The sequence below is a fragment of the Rhinatrema bivittatum genome, unplaced genomic scaffold (genome assembly GCF_901001135.1).
Source record: "Rhinatrema bivittatum unplaced genomic scaffold, aRhiBiv1.1, whole genome shotgun sequence".
In the NCBI taxonomy this organism is placed as follows: Eukaryota; Metazoa; Chordata; class Amphibia; order Gymnophiona; family Rhinatrematidae; genus Rhinatrema; species Rhinatrema bivittatum.
In genome coordinates, this window is record NW_021820249.1 from 1,208,197 (window position 1) to 1,227,435 (window position 19,239).

Genomic DNA, 19,239 nt, shown 5'->3' on the forward strand with positions numbered 1-19,239 from the left:
ATAGGGGCATTGCATCACGGTTTGATTTATGCATTCATTTCTTGGTATAATATTTATTTTTCTTTTTATTGGTAAAATCAATGTATAAACATCTGGTTTTTTCTTTTCCAAGATAATTCTTGTAAATTGTTTTTCTGAAATTTAATAAAAAGGTAACTAAAACAAATAAAATAATTGCATAGAAACATAAACAACAAAAGATTAAAGAATAATGTGATTCACCAGAATCAGCTTTACAATCAAACAGAACTCTTTGAGGTCAGTATTCAAAACTAAACATTTAAATGGATAACTTGGATGGTAACTTGCGAGTTACCCTTCTAAATTACTTTGAATATTGACTTCCCAAATTTCTAACCTTGTTTGACAAATGAAGCTCCGTACTGGACAAAGTTAGACAGACATCTTTACCAACATATATAATCTCGTTTTTTCAGAGGTTCAAGAGCAGTTTATTAACAGTCAGCCACTTTCTTATCTCTTCTAAACTGGCACTTAAATGATTTATGTACTGATTCACGTAAGCATAATAACCCACACTATTGCTAACATGGATTACGAGCAGCCCTAGCCCCCAGTCAGGCCGATTCACTAAAAAAACAACTGGAAGCCCACAGTAACAGCAGCTTGGGTGATCACAGCTTTTGAGAGTCAGTATTATTTCTGTTTGATTTTATCAGGACCACAATCTGAATGTCAGCAGCATGCCTATAAAATGGAAGCTTTTAATTTGTGTCATACGAGGCATAAGGTAAATATTAAGCAGTAGCTGAGATATCCCTTGGAACATCGTATTTTAAGAGTTTTTATGAGGAACTAGAATCACCCACTATTACCTGTGAACTTTTCCTTTAAAAAATGACTCAAACCAACTTAATATAAGATCACCAAAATCCATATTCCTCAACCTCGTCATTTTTTGTAATGCACACAAAGGACCGTTCAGTGCAGGCGTGCAATATTGTACCTTTATTTGCCAAGAGTTTTCGTTGAGGACAAGAAGTCTTGAATCTTTCTTTTCACAGTCACTTTTGCTGTCTTCCCAAGTTCGATACACTTGTGAAATGTACAGACATTTCCCACTGAGTAATTTCCAGTTTGGTGGGCAACAATCTAGAGGGAAAATGGTTAAAATAAAGACTTCAAATAGTTCATGGAGATGGGCAAGCTGATATCAGTATTTGGAAAATAACTGGTGACACCACTTTGTTGCACAGAAAATCTTAGCGAAAGAACTAAACTACAAACCCAAGGAGACCAGGCTCTGCAGGCTGTGTGTAGGGACCCCTTAGATTGAACTCTCAATAAAGGCATATTGAGGAGCAGAAAGAAATTCAAATTGGTAAGATCTAGTTGAGAGAGAGAGAGCGAGAGCTTCTTTCTCACTTTGCAGTAAGAAGCAAAGAGATATGCAGTCTGCAAGGAGCTGCTCTCTGCAAGGTGGCAGCTGCAAAACCAAGCTCTGGGGTCGCTAGTCTTTCTCCTCCCCTACAACCTGATTTACTAAGCCTTTTCCCCATTCTGTGTCTGTAGAAAAAAGGCCAAATTCGGGAGATTTGCAAACGTCAAGCTGGCGCGCACCCACCCTATTGAAGCCACCAGGATGTGCGTGTATCTCCCCAAATGCACACATCTCACTGGTTCACAAAAGGAGCGGGGAGTGGGCGTGGTCTGAGTGGGGCGTGGGCATTGCAGGGCGGAGCATGGGCAGAACCAAATAATTAGGAGCACATAGTAACACAGTAACATAGTAATGATGGCAGAAAAAGACCAAAATGGTCCATCCAGTCTGCCCAGTAAGCTTCCCAAGGTAGGAACTGCCGCTCCGTGCAGGTTACCCCCAAGCTTTTTTATTTATTCCCATCCTCTAGCCTTTAGGGATCCACAGTGTTTATTCCATGCCCCTTTGCATGCACCCAGGTTCCCTGCTATGTATCTCTAACTTCTACTATGGAGGAGATGTGGTTTAAAGAACCATAAAACTAGGCAAATCTGAAGGGTAGAGGCTAACTCGGGGGAGTAAAGGCGGGGTTTGGTGAACCTAGCTGCTAACTGGGTGAACTGGGGATGAACTGGTTTTTCTGGCATTGGTGCCGGCGTGTGTCCCTTCTAAAATCTTCCCACTTACGTGCTAGAAGTGGCATTTGTGTGCACAGGCGTGCTCCCACTTAAAACAGGGTGCACATATGCACTTGGCAGCCTATTTTATAACATGAACGCATGTGCGTGCATATGTTTTAAAATGGCTGCCTCCCTGGATGCGGGCCGACACCCGTGCACTAAGTTACCATCCCTGTATATCAGGCTCCTAGAGAGTTAAGGAGAGAAAGGCAAATATGAAGCTTTCCATTCTTTATTGTTTATGATTTCTTACTCCTTTTCCACCCAAGGTGATCTACAACTAAGGCATACAAATGTGACCCCCTTTCTTAGGCTTTTCACTAGGCAAAAGGGGAACAACATTATGTGCTACTGAGCCCCGACAAACTCAGCACTGCCTCTGTGGTTTTCTTCAGTCAGGGAGAATCACTTCCCTCTAGGCCCTGCAGGATTAGTATCACAATCACTCAATTAGAGGCCTTTATATGCTAAAGTATTGTTCCAATCAAAAGAAAAGATAATTTTTCCAAAAATGGTAAAGAAAAATTGATAGAACCCTCTTATTCCAGTGTCACAGTCAAGGCAGCAGTTGCAGTCTCTCAATACACTTGCAAAAAATACAACACTTACACAGCTCCTAAAGGCCCTTTGGTCTCACTTGCCTTCAAGACTTCTTTAAGAGCAAATGGGGAATCCTTTGTTGCCTCTACAGACTCTCCCTTTAGTACCTGCAATCACTGCAGCTCACTGGACTTGTTTCCCATCCTCTGGTTTTGGATGGACATCTTCCAAAGGAAGCTGTTGCAGATTTATTTTTCCTTCCTCTGGAGCAGAAGGGGAAACTCCCCCCTCATCTCTAACTATTCTCAACGAGCAGGCCACTAAGCAAGCTGCCTCTCTCCTTCAAATCAAAAGATTAGACAAGCAAAAATAACTTTGAAGATGCACTAAGACAACATAGGAATTCATTGACTGTGGCCACATAGTCATTTATAATCGTTGTTAGAAAACTCCTTAAATTAGATACAAGAACTCTTGAGAGTGACAAGACAATTGATGGTAAATCCAGAGAAGAAAGAGACGGTCTGTGCAGTGCATTGTAGAGTGATCGTTGATTATTTTTCTACAAAAGTGAAACTACTCCAGGATGCACTTAAGACAGTAGGAGCCAAATCACTGGAGGTCTCAAGAGATACTCCATTAAAATCGAGCCGGAGCTCATATGAAGTAGTAACCAAAACTGAGGTTGCACAGTTACTATCATCCATAAAGTCATTTACTTCCCCTCTTGACCCATGCCGTTCTGGATTATTTGGTCCTAATGAGTGCAGAAATATGCTGAATAGCACCGCAGACAGTGCTGATCCTTGGGGACTCCGAATGTAATAGGTGACCTCACTCTCTGGAGTAATCTTCCACTCAAATTTAAGGCACAATCTGATAGCAAGATTTTCCAAAAAACAATTAAAGACCTACCTGTTCAGGCAGACTATTCCTTAATGTATTAAGAAAGATTTCAATGAATTATTTCATTCTTTCTTTTTTTTTTTTTTATTTATGCAGTTTTAATTATACTTACAAGAATTCCTTACATTGAATAATGAAGTATACAGAAATAAACATTTACATGTCCAACTTAACATTGTAAAAATTTACAAAAGAAAAAAATGTTTCTACCTTATATATTAAAAGGAAAAAGGAGGGGGATGATCAGGAGCGGTTGAAGGAAATAAAGGAAAAAGAAATATTGAGAGACTTTTTATACAGCCAGTCAGTTAAGGTAGCGAGTCAAATAAAGCTCTTAGCTGCGTTGGTTCAAAAAAAAGGTAATTTGCATTATTAATTTTAACAGAACATTTGCAAGGATAACAAAGCAAAAAGTGGCCCCCTGTAATTGAAACTTCTGATCACAAAACAAGAAACTTCATACAACGAAGTTGTGTCACCCTGGTTAAGTCTGGATACATCCAGAGTTTCTGACATAGAGCAGCATTGTTCGGTTACGCAGGAAAAAATGCAAAGTAGTGTCATGATCTGCAGGAAAAACAAATGTCACCAGTAAAGTTCCCCGATGTTTAATCTCTGTTGTAAGAGAATCTTGAAGTAAGTTAGTTAAATTTAATGACGAGTCCAAGGGCATATCATCTCTAGATACCTCTCCATTTTGAGCTTGAGGCAAATGGTAAGCCTTAGTTATGATAGGTATTGCAGAGGAAGGAACCTTAAGATTCTGGATCACATATTTCCGAAATAATTCTATTGGAGCAATCTTCTGTACAACAGGAAAATTATGGACTCTCAAATTGAGAGACCGTATCCCATTCTCAATATTCTCTATCTTCTTGGAAGATATTGACTCTGATTGTACCAATTGTTTCTGCACTTGATCAAGACTCTAAATTCTTTATCTTAGTTTCTTGAGACATTATTTTACTAGAACTGTCCTGAAGACATTTATTAGTATCCATAACTGCTGTAGTTAGCCCCACAATCAATGCTTCCAGTCTCACCGTAGCATTCCATAAGGTATCCAAAGTTACAACTGTAGGTTTAGGCACACAGATTTTCTAAACCAGGGCCTTAACGACTTCTCCACCAGGCACAGCTCTAGTCGGTGTCTGGGATCCCACCCTGGCTTGGTTGAGATTAAGGTATCTGGAACAGTCAAATCTTCACTTATGGGGAGATTTTGTACCCCTTCTAAATTTTCCCCTCCTAGGTCTTTTAAATTAGGGATTTCAGCCTCTTCTCAGTGTCCCCCCAATTCACTTACGACTCCATGCATTTCCTCTATTTGGCCCATCGCTACTGCGGGGCCGTACCGAGGCAGAGATGGTGTGGCCAGCGCTCCAGGGCTTAGGGAGATCTCGTAGGCCTGCGCAGGAGACTCCCACTCTGTGTCCACTGTCGCTGCGGCCATCTCTCCAGGACTATCTGGCGTCGCCATAAAAAACTCTGAAATCCTTGGCTGAGCTGGGCCAGGCAAGGGAGAACTGGTAGTTATCTCCCTTAATCTGGCTTTGCGTTTTGTATGAGGCATTTTTTTCAATGGGGAAATGAGATTCTAGGAAAAACCGAGGAGAGGAAGCTTTTCAGCTTCTCAATAGGCAGCCATCTTATCCCCTCCCCTGAATTATTTCATTCTTGATTTGATTTTTAACGATTGCTGTGTTTGTCTGGAGTGTGTACATATGAAATGTGTCTTGGTTGTGTATAATAATGTATGCATATTAAGTTGCTATCCACTTAGAACAAGTAATGTTGAATTAGGGATATCATAAGAGTTTAAAATAGAAAATAAATATGTAAAATAAATAATAAAGAAAAATTCTGAAGGTAAACTTACTGATCACCAACTAGTGAAATATTTATGAGTACAAAAGGTAATCCCTTATAGTTCCAAAACCATTTTTAAAGCATGTTTATTGATTTTCATTAAAAACTGTCATTATTCTTTTACATTCAAAGTCCTCCCAACAAACAATTTAAAGAAAACAAATATATTTAAAAACTGAATGCAAAATGGCATGCTCATATCAACACTGCAAAGGCAGGAAGGTACACTCATAGACAAAGTGTACCTACATCAGATCACAACTTTCAACCAACATTTATTTCAAAACAGAAGCTATTTGCATAAACCCTTTGTTGTGTTTGTGGACCCTTAGGCAGAGGCGGGGTTGAAGCTCTGCAGAGAGGAGCTGCATGTCACCAACATCGGCAGGCGGACCTGGATGAAGCAGAGGCCCAGCTGGACCTTTGCCTTTACCAGCCCATGTTCCCCTGAGGTTGAGGCTTTGGGTGCCAGGTCTGGCAGATCACAGGTGGGAGCCACTGCTGATGGCGGAGAGATCCGTCAAGGAAGCTGGGTCAGAGTTGACGTAGTTCGGCGTATCCTGTAGGCAGTGGTCGGTGTCAGGCAGTGGTCAAGCATATCCAGAGGCAGGCAGTGGTCAGTGGCAGGCAGTGGTCAAGTGTATCCAGAAGTCAGGCCGAGGTCAAAAACAGGTATCCGTCTGAAGGGAATGGCGGGATGGATAGGCAGGGCAGGAAGGCAAGGAGAAGAGCAAGTGAAGACAAGGATGTTGGAGAAACACGTGCTACTTGTAGAGAAGGGAAACCTGTTGCTGAGGCAAGTAGGAACTAGAGCACTGAACTTTTATAGGGCTTGGGCATTGATGTCATAGATAAGGGGCCACGGAGTCTTTCCCACAGTAGTCCCTTTAAATGTGGGGCAGAGGTACGCACTGCGCAGGAGTCGGCATTTCACCGCATTGAGCCGTGGTGGTTGGCTGGGCCTAGAATTGTTGGCGGCGTCCTGCTGATGCACCAGTGACATCCTGCTGCATCTCAATCTGGGCCCGGAAGTGAGAGTGGTGGTCCATAAGGGCAGCCTACCGATCGACAATCGTAACAGTACCCCCTCTTAAGCTTAAGCTCCCCTCCAGAGGCCTTGGGTTTGCAGGGGTACCAGTGACAAAAGTCTATTTTCCTTATCTTGTACTGAGGTGCTGACCCTTTTAAGCTATCTGCAGGTTTCTTGGCTCAAGTGGTAGCTTTTCCCCGTAGTTCATGAAATTCCTGGCACAAAAGCTGAGCCGCATGAGAAGGGATAGTTTCTTCTGGATTGCTCTGGCAAAGGACAGCCCCTACTACAAGGGTAGAGTCATCTGCCTCCTTCCCAGACTCTTGACTGATTGAACTAGACAGAGCTGTAGGGTTCTTTTCTCTCTTTTTATTCCTTTTACTCTATTCCTGATGTCAGGCATGCAGGGTTCGTATCTCTTCATCTTTGCCATGATAAACGATTCAAGCATTTTCTTAGCGTAACGGTCTCTGTCATAAGTGAGGGTTGGAAGGACGGTGTCCATTTCTATGTATCGAGCTGTTCTCTCGGGCTCTCTCCTGTAGGCACTGGTCTATTTTCCCTGTGAGGTTGATATGTGCTTTCAAAAAGATGAGAAGCCCCTGAGCGGCAAGCTCGCCCTTAATTTTAGGTGATAGGCCTTCTAAAATAATGGCAAGCACACTGTCTCTCTGCCAATTCAGCACAGAACCAAGGTCTGAAATTCTATGACGTACTCAGCTAGGATTTGGGGCCCCTGGCATAGTTGAAGTAGGTCCAAGGCCATTGTCGTTGTTCAACCAGTCTCCTCAAACGTACAGTGGAATTACGCTATAAATTGTTGGAGATCAAGGGGGATTGGGTCCCCTCTCTCCCAGAGGGGGGAGGCCCAAGCAAGTGCTGCTTCTTCTAGGAGCGAGGAATGAAGGTGGTTTTAGTTGGGTCATCTGGGAAGTACAGGGCATGCAACTGAAAATGCATATGGCACTGATTCAAAAATCACTAACATTTCTTGGGGTCCCCAGTGGACCGGGGTGGAGCCGGCAGCTGCTATATCGGGCAGCTGGAAGCTATGGGAGGCAGAGGTACTGGCACCGGAGGAGTTGAGAACACTGAAGTAGTCAAAGTGCCCAACCGAGTGTACAACTGGTCCATGGAAGCAGTCAGGAGTTCCAGGATTCTTTGTTGCTCCTACAGTCTATGGGCTAGACCCGGAATGGCCTGCAAGAATGTCAAATCTGCCAGATCCATGGCCTCAGCAACCTATTGTGTTTGTGGACCCTTAGGCCAAGGTAGGGTTGATGCAACTTGCAGGAAGGAGCCCTGCAGATCCCCACCGTTGGCAGGCAGACCCATACAAAAAGGCTTTGGGTGCCGGGTCTGACAGATCACAGGTGGGGGCCTCTGCTGATGGCAGAGAGATCCGTTGACATAGCTGGGTCAGAGTAGACATAGGTCAGGTGTATCTGGTAACTGTCAATAGTCAGTGGCAGGCGGTGGTCAAGCATATCCATAAGTCAGGTAGAGGCACGTGCGAACGCCTAGGGAAGGTACACTGTGTAGGAGTTGTTGGCATTTTGCTGTGTTGAGGAGTGGCAGATGGCCTGGCCTAGAATTGTTGGGGGCAGTCTGTCGCATCTCTGCCTGGGCCCAGAGGTAAGAGCAGTGGTCCATGGGAGTGGTCCATGGGGGCAGCCCGTAGACTGCTGATCGTAACACTCTTCCTCCTAAATTTTTTGCTAGAAAGCTCTTTTGCACATAATGTCTGCCTAGCAAACAAGTCTACAAAACAATCCTCATCAAAGGGCCCTTTCTCAGCACTATCGTGATTTCATAAGGGGGAAGTACCTTTTTAAATATATTTAAGAACATGGAGTTTTGTTAGGAAAAACATCATATGTTTTATTCCAATAGCTTAGAAACAGATGAAAAACGGTGTTCATAACTTATCTTATATACTTAGGGACAGAGGACTTTCCACTCAGTGTGGCTTATAGATTAGAATCCTTTCAAGAGCACATTACTTTAGCGACCTACAAAATAGCAAATCACTTCACATTATATTTTTGACACCTAAATATAAATAAATAAAGCCCATAAAACATTTATTATATACTCCCACCAGTTGAAAATGGCGTATGAACCATCTGGCGTATGTGATAATAAAATTTATTAGGGCCATCTGATTAGTGGAAATTCACCAAAAGGGGTCCAGGGGGCACTGCTGGCTTGTAAATTTAGGCCTTCTCTCGAACTGTCTCTCTCTAGATAAGTAGAAGAAAGGATGTATCTTTTGTAGTCATAGGCCCCCAGGAAGGGTTATTAAAGGAGATCTTCAAGGGTAGTTAGTTTCCCAGGGCTCTGTGGAATGTTAGAAGTAAGCAAATGTTTCCTTTTACCTTGTGACCCTAAATCAAAGGAGTGGTGTTTTAATTACCAGGCAAACTGTATTTAAGATTGGCCAATTCAGCCACTAATTAAGTCAGTTTCTTAGGCTTACGAAGCTGGCTTCCTTATGCACATAAGAAATAAAGGCTTTTGTTCATGAAAAATACACTGTGTCTCTGTTGTCCTTTGGTAAACATTTTTCATTGCACATACCATACAGAACCCCCCCAAACTCACCACAATTTGAATATAACCTCCTTGAATCACATCATATTGCAAAGCTAATGAGATAAAGACAAATACTGGGTCAATATATCTTATTGGACATGTTAAAGCATAATGGGGCAGTTCTCAAAGAGTTTAGGTTCCTAAGGCCTGGATTTATCAAAATGTGATAAGTATTGCATGCGATAGCAAAAGGGGCATGTTTTATACTAATATACAATTTGCACTAATTACCTATGCAAAGAGCTAAGTGAGCACAAATTGCAATACATGCCAGACTGTTCTATTTCCTGCACATATGTATGTGAGAGAGAGAGAGACTAGCCATAATGTCCTCTCCCAAGATAGGTATTTGTATCCCTATGATAGGCCCATCTATTAACTCGGGGCGAGGGTTAGGTGTTAGTGTAGGGGATTAGGGGCCGCTTTGACAGTCAATGTGAGACGTACGAACAGAACAGTGGTCTCTTGTGAAGATTGGATGGCCTTCGGAGTGAGGAAACTCACTCCAAGATGAGATTTGGGCAATGTTCTCTCCACCTAGCTTGATGGACTCTGTACCTGGGTAACATCAAGGTAGGTGGAGAGAACATTGCCCAAATCTCATCTTGGAGTGAGTTTACGCACTCTGAAAGCCATCCATTCTTCACAAGAGACCACACACTAACACCTAACCCTTGCCCCGAGTTACTAGGTTGGCCTATCATAGGGATACAAATACCTATCTTGGGAGAGGATATTATGGCTAGTCTCTCTCTCTCTCTCTCTCCCCAGGCTTTAAAACTACTCAAATGGGCTGTTCCAGAGACATCGCTACATGCAAGAAAACCTTACCGCATGGCTTAACGTGATTCAAAAAGGTGTAGTTAAAATCAATATTAAGTCTGTGCGATATCATTTTGCACAGTGGCATTCCTCCTCTTTTGGGAATTTGCATCGCACCATATGATATGGTGCGATCGCATGCGTTAAAGACGTTTTCGCATGCGTTAAGAGCCTATCACATGCGTAAACAGGGCTTTTCGCATGCAATAAGCCCATAACGCATGTGAAAACACCTTAGCGCATTTTGATAAATGAGGGGGTAAATTAGCCCTTTTGAAAATTTACTGGAGATGGGTTCCTAAATTTAGGGTTGGACAATGCTGTGATGGACTTTTGCCATGCTAGGGAGCGATATGAGAGGACTGTTGAGATTTTATTTTTTATTTATTTATTTATCGGTTTTTATATACCATTGTTTGGAGCAAGCCTTCACAACGGTTTACAGACGTAACAACTTATTACATATAACAGAGCTAAAAATTGAAAACATAACAACAAGTAGGTTACAGACGTAACAGCTTATTACAAATAACAGAGCGCAGAATTGAAGAACATTATAATAAATAGTATGGGGGGAGGGACTTTTTCATAACTGTTAACTGGAGTTATAACTGATTACTGATTACATAAGATAGAAAAAAGCAAAGACACAGCAGGGAAAATTATAGCGAGAAATATTGGAGAAATGATGTAGAGGGAAATTGGTTGATATATAAGATAAATATCAAACTATAAGGGGGGAATAGCAGAGGAGGGATTAATATTCTGAGGGAAGTAATGGGGGGAGGAGATGGGAGGGTATGGAGATGTCAGTTGGAAGACCTAAGGGGGAGGTGGGGGTTTTGTTGGATTATATTTGGGAAATTTATATGCACACCCAGCAAAAGCGAATGAATCTCAACTGGGAAAACTGGATAGGTCATTTTGGTCTTTTTGTGCTGTCATTTTAATTTCACTTTGAAATTTCCAATGAGCACAAAGTACCCAGTGACATTTGCACTTCCTATTTGTGCAGGGAGATTTTTTACAGAAAATACCACAGAAAATCTATATAAGCATTGTATATAACCCTTTGTTTTATTGCCTATGGTTCATTAACCTCCGTATTCTTCCACCGTATATTTCCAGTAGACCAACAGTGCAAAGGTGGAAAAGTCGATCAGTTGAACATTCGATCTGCATCCTGCCACTGTATATTTCCATTAGACCAATAGTTGAACTGTATATAAAGCTCGTATATAATCCTCTGCTATATTTCCCACTGTATATAAACCACCGTTTCAATCCACTTTATATTACCATTAGACCAACAGTTGAACTGTCTCCCTTCATGCCAACTACTGAACCATCTTTGTCAGCCTTCCAAGCCATCATATTATGTACCAGCTAGGCAGCCCCTACCGCTATACCACTTTATCTTAATCTACTTCTGATTCCTTCTATTTCCAAGTTATTCCCCCCCTGTTTACTGTAACTTTGCCTCCTCTTCTATGTTAAATTACCCAAGTTCTATGTAAACCAATGTGATATTTCTATATGAATGTCGGTATAGAAAAGTTTTTAAATAAATAAATAAAAATAAATATATGCATTATTTTCCAATTTGGATAAATTTGGATAAAAGCACGCAAACTTTTAATGGCATCGAGAGAGGGCTAGTTTCAGCAATCACTTTTTACCTATCTAAATGTCTTTGAGAAATTTCCTCCTCAATGATACCACAACAGTTTTGTCTAGAATCAGTGCAGCTGTTGAAACATCAGGCACTTTGTGTGGCTTTAACTGATAGTGTTCAATGACTCCTAGACCATGAAATATCTGCCTTTTTGGTCTTGTTTGACCTGGTAGACCACTTAATTTATTAGATTGGATAAAGGAGCAGGGTATAAATGATATTCCTAGAAAGTGGTTGGCTTCTTTTCTAACAGATAGACATTTTAGGCTTAAAATAGGAGAATTATCTTCGGATCTTGAATTCAATGAGTCTGGGTTCCCGCTTATCTTGTTTAACATTTTCATGTGCCCATTGGGGCGGATTTTCAGAGCCCTGCTCGCCTAAATCCGGGCGGATTTAGGCGAGCAGGGCCCTGCGCGCCGGTGCACCTATGTTCAATAGGCCTACCGGCGCGCGCAGACCCCGGGACTCGCGTAAGTCCCGGGGTTTTCCGAGGGGGGCGTGTCGGGGCGTGTCGGGGGCGGGCCCGATCCGCGCGGCATTTTCGGGGTGGGACGTAGCGTTTCGGGGGCGTGGTTACAGCCCGGGGCGGTCCGGGGGCGTGGCCGCGCCCTCCGGACCCGCCCCCAGGTCGCGTCCCGGCGCGCTAGCGGCCCGCTGGCGCGCGGGGATTTACGTCTCCCTCCGGGAGGCGTAAATCCCCCGACAAACGTAAGGGGGGGGTTTAGACAGGGCCGGGCGGGTGGGTTAGGTAGGGGAAGGGAGGGGAAGGTGAGGGGAAGGCAAAAGAAAGTTCCCTCCGAGGCCGCTCCGATTTCGGAGCGGCCTCGGAGGGAACAGAGGTAGGCTGCGCGGCTCGGCACGCGCCGGCTATACGGAATCGATAGCCTTGCGCGTGCCGATCCCGGATTTTAGCGGCTACGCGCGTATCTACTAAAATCCAGCGTACTTTTGTTTGCGCCTGATGCGCCAACAAAAGTACGCCAAATCGCGCTATTTGAAAATCTACCCATTATGTAGAAATCAAGTTTGAATTGTTATATGTAGGCCGATGACATCCAGATTCTTTGTCCTTTACAAAAGATCAGGATGCAGCAGTGCAGGGTCTGAATTTCTCTTTCTGCCATTGCTAAGTCAATGGAGTTGCAAGAAGGCCATGAGCAGTGTTCATGACCTTAACAACAGTGGTGTGGCTATATCGGATCTCCATGAAGGTATGGGCTGATCTTCATGGAATGGCCATGTTTAAAACTCATTATTCAATGAGCATGGGAAGGCCAGATGTTTTGGACAACAGCTTAGCTTGTTTTGTTGGCTGTGTAGTTTATTTAAAAACTTGGTAATAAGACATGGTTACTGGATTTAATGCTAATCTTGAAAAAATTATAGAGGAAGATGAAAAGACATGAAGTTACCTAAATGTGCAGGTGGTGCAGGCTAGTCCTGTGGTGTATTCTGGGTGCGCTTGAGACATGTATGAAGGGTGGTGATGGGGAAAGGTTTGAAAAGTCAGGTTAAAGACAATATGGATGGAAATAGTTGGTGTTCTGTAGTATATGGCAATTTGCATGCTCAATTGGGCAAAATGGATGGACCAGTTTGGTCTTGTTCAGGCATCATTCACTATTATGTTACTAATAAAGGAAAATAATATGTGACACTTGAGTCCCTAAATACCTTAATTGTCCCTAGTTTTTTTTTTCTATAGGCTCAGATTTTTTTATTCGCAGACCATCCCTACATCCTCCCAGTTGAGATCAGTTTGGATTGATCAGCAGTGCGCTATAAAACCAGAAGATGCCCATACAGCAAGCAGTGTGGATCTCAAACTGAATTTTGAGAAGAAGGAGTGTTTTTGGGAGTTAGCCCCACCACTAGGCCCCACAACCTAGGAAAAGAGGGGGTTTGGTTTTTGAGTGTCAAGAGAAGTAACAGTTAGACCCCTGGGGTGGTATATCTGGGCATGGTAGGCACTGGCAGGCAGAGTGGCAGCAAGGCCTTCAAGATGCTTTCATTCATCTTGCCACTCACATGGGAAATCTGGAAACCTAAGCAAGTAAAGATTGCATTTAAAAATATCTTCTCCATTAACTATGGTGTCAACCTTGAGCGATGAGGGCTCACAATGTCCCCTGTCATCGAAAAGACACCGGAAACACTGGCTGCTTGGCAAGAAAGGTACCACTGTGCACAACGTGGATCCTCCCTGACTTTGAAGTGCATTCAGATCATGGATTTCTTCCATGTTCCCTTTTCTATTTCCTTGGGGGAGGATGCTGGTACTGAGCTAAGGTAGCGGGTGGGCCCCGAGAAACAAGGCTAGGGGCATCAGGTGCACTGCACTGCCTGCTTTTCATCACCATCCTCATTTTGTTCTGTCTCCCCCATTAATGAACTGGTTACTACGACACTACTGTAAACCCCACAGTCTTCTTTTTTTTTAATTGAAACTTTTTTATTGCAAAAACAAAAATAATACAAAAGCAAACTGTTGCGATCCTGCCCGTGAGGAGCGCGGGCAGGCTCTTACCTTCACGGCCAGTCGGGCTGCTGACGCTGCTGCTCTCTCTCTCCCTGAATCAGCTGGGGCCCTCCCCGCAGCTGTTGCCATGCGGCTGGCTCCTCTGCTCCTGTTTCTGCCTTCCCCCGACGTGCTGCTGCGATCCCGGGACCTTCAGCCGGCAGGGAGACAGTCCCTGCCGGTGCCTGCTTCAGCCCGGGTCCTCGCCTGGCAGGGAAGCCGTCCCTGTCGGTGCCTGCAGCCTGCTACAGCTCTCTACTCTGCCTGTAGTCTTACCTCTTCTCCTGGGGCTGTCTTCACGGCATGGAGCCGTTCCTGCAGTCAGCCCTTCTCCTGCTTCCTGCTTCAGTCCTTGCAGCTCTTGGTTCTCCCTTCAGCCAGCTTACCTCTCTTCCTGCTTCCTGCTTCAGTCTTCGCGGCTGGGAGCCGCTCCAGCAGCCTGCCACCTCTCCAGCTTCAGGGCAGGGCTGCTCCGCTGCCTGCCTGGCTTCCATGGGCCCTCCACGTGGCTGAGGACGCCACCAGCTTCCAGCTCTCTTCGCTCCAGCTCCCTAGGGCGCGGGCGCGCGCCTCTCTACTCCTCTTCAAGGGCCAGCCAGGTATGGCCCCCTGCTGACCCCTCCCTGGGCGTTGTCCACCTCAGCTCTACTAAAGGGCTCAGTGTTCAGTCTGTCTTTGCCTTTGCAAGGAGTTGGTCACTCCTGAGATCCTTTGCTCCAGGAGTCGTCCGTGTTCCAGCCTTCTGCAAGGTCCTGTGTTTCTCGTTCCCTGTCGGAGCTCCTCGTCCAGTCCTGATGTCTGCCTTCTGTTCCAGTCCTGACATCCACCTGCTGTTCCAGTCCCAAGGTCTGTTTCTTGATCCAGTACCCGTGTTCCAGTCCTGATGTTACCTGCTGTTCCAGATGTCCATGTTCCAGCCCTGAGGTGTGTCTCCTGATCCAGTATCCGTGTTCCAGTCCTGATGTTACCTGCTGTTCCAGATGTCCTTGTTCCAGCCCTGAGGTCTGTCTTAGTCCTTGTTCCTGACCCTGATGCTTTAACCTGCCTTTGGCTGCCAGGAGCGCAGCAAACCTTGCCTTTGGCTGCCAAGAGTGCAGCAACCTGATTCTTCCCTGTGCTCTCCCGCTCTCAGTGTGGTCCGCGACCAGCCTTCCTGGGCTGAGTAGGGCGCGCATCGGACAGGGTGGTCCGCGACTCAGTCCCGCGGGTGGCCTGAGTAGGGCGCCCTGAGGGACAGTGCCCATGTCTTCCTTCAGCCTTCATTCCTGAGTCCCTCCTCTGTGCATCCAGTACCTCGTCCTGAGTCCACGTCTGTTCCTAAGTCCAAGTCTATGCATCCTGCACCTCGCTCCTGAGTCCACATCTATGCCTGAGTCTACGTTGTTCCTGAGTCTTGTCTGAATCCATGTTCCAGTCTTCGCTGCCCTGGCCTCCATCCGGCCTGCCGCTACGTGCCGTACCCTGCGGCAGGTCCGAAAGGGCTGGGAACGGTCGGAGGACTGTTCACAAGACCAACATTGCGTTGTAGGGTCTTCCGAAGCTTGCAGGTCCGGAGGAGGGCCTGTCTTCCAGTCATCACTCCAGCCCTGCTCCCGTCCAGCCCATGCTCGGGCATGCCACGCCTCCCACGGCACCTCTTCAGAGTCCCTCTGGGGTCGAGCCGTGGCCCAAGGACACACATCTCTCAGGAAGTGGGATCGCTCTCCTAGCGCTCCACAACACAAACAGTGATACAGGCGGCAATAATAAGAGCAGTAGTCTTCAGAGAGCATCAGAAATATATCGATATACAGGAGCCCAAATTTTCTTCATCTGAACCAGTCAATTTGATTTTTCTACTGCAGCCAGTTCATATTTATGAAATTGTGATACAAAACGATAAATGGCATGGAATGGCTCCTCTATGAGGAAAGGCTAAAGAGGTTAGGTCTGTTCAGCTTGGAGAAGAAATAGCTGAAGGGTGCTGGGCTTAATGGACCCTTATGGTCTGGATTGGCAACTGTTGGAAACTGTTGCAATTCAAAACAAAATATCACGTGAGAAAAGGTACCTCATTTTGATTTACAAGTTCAACATCTATCCCCTTCTTGAACCCTAAATTACCTCAGCTTTACTGGGGTCCATACTGCACAATGAGCTATAGAAAAAGGGAATGAGTAAGTGAAACAGACAGGGAAGTCTTCAATGAGTTCTCCCAGAAAAGGGACCATTGCCATTCCTCTAATTCAGTGACAGTTTATTCTCCCACACTCTTTCCCTACCTAGTCAGCATCTACGAGATTCCCTTGTCATGCATTTATAAAATCTGGTAGCATGCTTTGTGGAAGCCAAAACTATATCGCAGTGATCATGTAAGTTAGATCTCTCTCTCACAAGCAGTAATGCAATACTTCAACTGCAGTCACTTGTAATATTGAGAAATAGGTACATGAAATTCCATACAAAAGGAACCCATTTACCATCTTTAATTATCTGATCCAGAGTCCATGTACCTCGATTCTGCCATTCTCGACAATTAAGAACCATTTTATTAATTTTAAAAAGCAACTGAAACCAAAGCAGTAAATTTTTAGTCAAAGAGTTACCACCACATAAATGACTACCAAGAAGGCAGAGACAATAATTTGCAAAACAGAAAAGTTACTTAAATAAATAGGCAAACTCATTTGCGGTAGAAGACACAAAGGAATACATCCTATCATAGCTTTTTCCAAAGTGAACTGGTTCAGTGAATCTGCCACCCCCATATCTTTGTGCTGTTGACTCTACTGCCACGCTCCTCCTTAGCTGAGTGCTCACTCGATGCTGCAGAATTTAAAGAGCTCATGGAGGGAAAAGCCCTGCGATGCATCTCGATGACCCTACACTACCAGGCCTTTGAAAGGCCCTCCTGACCTTCACTTCTTTGCCTCAGCAACAGGTCCACCTACTCCTGAAGCAGTGTGTGTTGCTCCAGCATCCATATCTTCAATTCTTCAGTTCCAGCATCCTTGCTTACAGTTCTTCAGTTTCTCCTTCACTGCCCTCCTGTTTCTCCCTACGCCTTCCTCCCCTATCAATCCATCCCGTCTTCCCATCAGATGGATACTCAGTTTTGACCTCAGCCTGATATGCTTGACCACTGCCTGCCACTGACAACTACCTGCCTCTGGATCTATATCTGCCTACCCAGTTCCTCTATGACATCATGCGCAATCAGCAGAGGTCCCTAAGACCTGCTGGCCCCAGCACACAAAGGTTCAAGCCAAGGAGAACGAAGGCTGATATAGGCAAAGCTCCAGCTAGGCCACTGCTTCGTCCAGGTTCACCTGCCGACAGTGAGAATCTGCAAGGCTCCTCTATTCAATCCTGCCTCGGCCCAAGGGTCCATGAATACAACAGTCTTGTACTCATTCAGTCCCTTGACATAATATAAAAGCCACATGATAAACCTCAAAATCAGGAAAGTTAACTCCTCCCAAATCTTTAGGAAGTTGTAACCTATGAGATGCAGTTCTAGGTCTTTTAGAGTTCCAGAGGAACAAAGAAAGTGGTAACATTTTAAGAACATTATCTTGGGAGTAATAACCATTTTAATGGACTCCAATCACCCCACCATGACAGATACAAAGGGGACCAGTTAGATAAAGAAGTTTTAACAATAGATTGTAAGTAAAGTATATTTTGATCTACCATCTCAGGAATAGTTTGCCCTAAACCATACCCCTAAATATTTTATTCTCTCCGCTGCCCATCGAAATGGATAAGGAGCTATATCTGAGAGAGTAGTCCCTCTCGAAATGGGTATGGCCATATTGCCGTATTGCCATTTTGCAATACGGCAAATACGATTCGAGTGCAGGAGGTCGCTTCCGGACCCCCGCTGGACTTTTGGCAAGTCTTGTGGGGGTCAGGAGGCCCTCCCAAGCTGGCCAAAAGTCCCTGGGGGTCCAGCGGGGGTCCAGGAGCGATCTCCTGCGCTCGTGACGTCGGGGGACAGGAACCAAAATGGCGCCGGCGCCATTTCTATTAACGCACCCATGGCCCAAGAGTGGAAGATCACACAGGGACCCCCCCACTGGACCCCAGGTAATTTAAGACATTTTGGGGGGGTTCGGGAGGGTGGGAGATTTATTTTAAAGGGTCGGGTTGGGTTTTAGGGTTGTTTTAGTGTGCCGGTTTTCCCGCCCTCCCCCGATTTACAATTTACACGATTTAAAAAAAAAACAAAACCGCAATGATCCGATTCCCTCCCCCCCCCCCCCCAGCCAAAATCGATCGTTAAGACGATCGATCACACGATTCACATCTCTACTGGATATGCGTGAAGTATCAGACTTTCTCCCCTGCCGTTGAAGCAGAGAGCTATGCTGGATATGCGTGACGTATCAGACTTTCTCCCCTGCCATTGAAGCAGAGAGCTATGCTGGATATGTGTGAAGTATCAGACTTTCTCCCCTGCCGTTGAAGCAGAGAGCTATGCTGGATATGCGTGAAGTAGCAGACTTTCTCCCCTGCCATTGAAGCAGAGAGCTATGCTGGATATGCATTGAAAGTGAAGTATTTATTTATTTATTTAAAATTTTTATATACCGACATTCATCCAGGATATCATATCGGTTCACATTGTAACGCAAAAACAAACGCACGGCATGGCGCTTTACATTGAACAGTAAAAACATGATAACAAGGCATTAACGAGAGGGGGAACAATAACATGGGAAGTTTTGCAATAAAATTATAAACAAAGTTTGCAATTATATACATATGTACAAAAGAAAGAAAACTATGAGGTTAATTTTAATCAGGCTAGGAGATAAGATGGGGAAGAGAAGGGAGGAGAGCGAGGAAAGAGGGGGGGCAGAGAGAAAGAAAAGAAGGTGGCGGAGAAAAGGGGAGGGGAGAGAGGGGCGGTAGAATGGGTAAGTATGGTAAGTATCAGTAATGGTAAGTATCAGGCTTATTTGGTTTGGGGTAGTATCCGCCGTAACAAGCAAGCTACTCCCTGCTTTTTTGTGAATGCAAATCCTTTTTTCCACATTTCCTCTTGCCGTTGAAGCTTAGAGCAATGTTGGAGTCTCAGAGCAATGTTGGAGTTCATTAACCGCGTGTATGTTTATTGAATAAGGGTATTATCTCCAGGTAGTAGCTGTCATTCCCGCGAACCACCCACTCTTCATT

The 19,239-nt window shown here is 44.7% G+C and overlaps 1 protein-coding gene across 1 annotated transcript in view; it reads right to left on the minus strand.

Annotated features, from left to right (window-relative positions):
• Positions 1 to 19,239, minus strand: part of LOC115081289 (B-cell differentiation antigen CD72-like) — a 122,363-nt gene that overhangs the window by 84,502 nt on the left and 18,622 nt on the right. Inside the window, exon 2 of the mRNA XM_029585782.1 lies at positions 968 to 1,113. Coding sequence (XP_029441642.1) covers positions 968 to 1,113 — 146 coding nt within the window. The remainder of the gene's footprint in view (positions 1 to 967; positions 1,114 to 19,239) is intronic.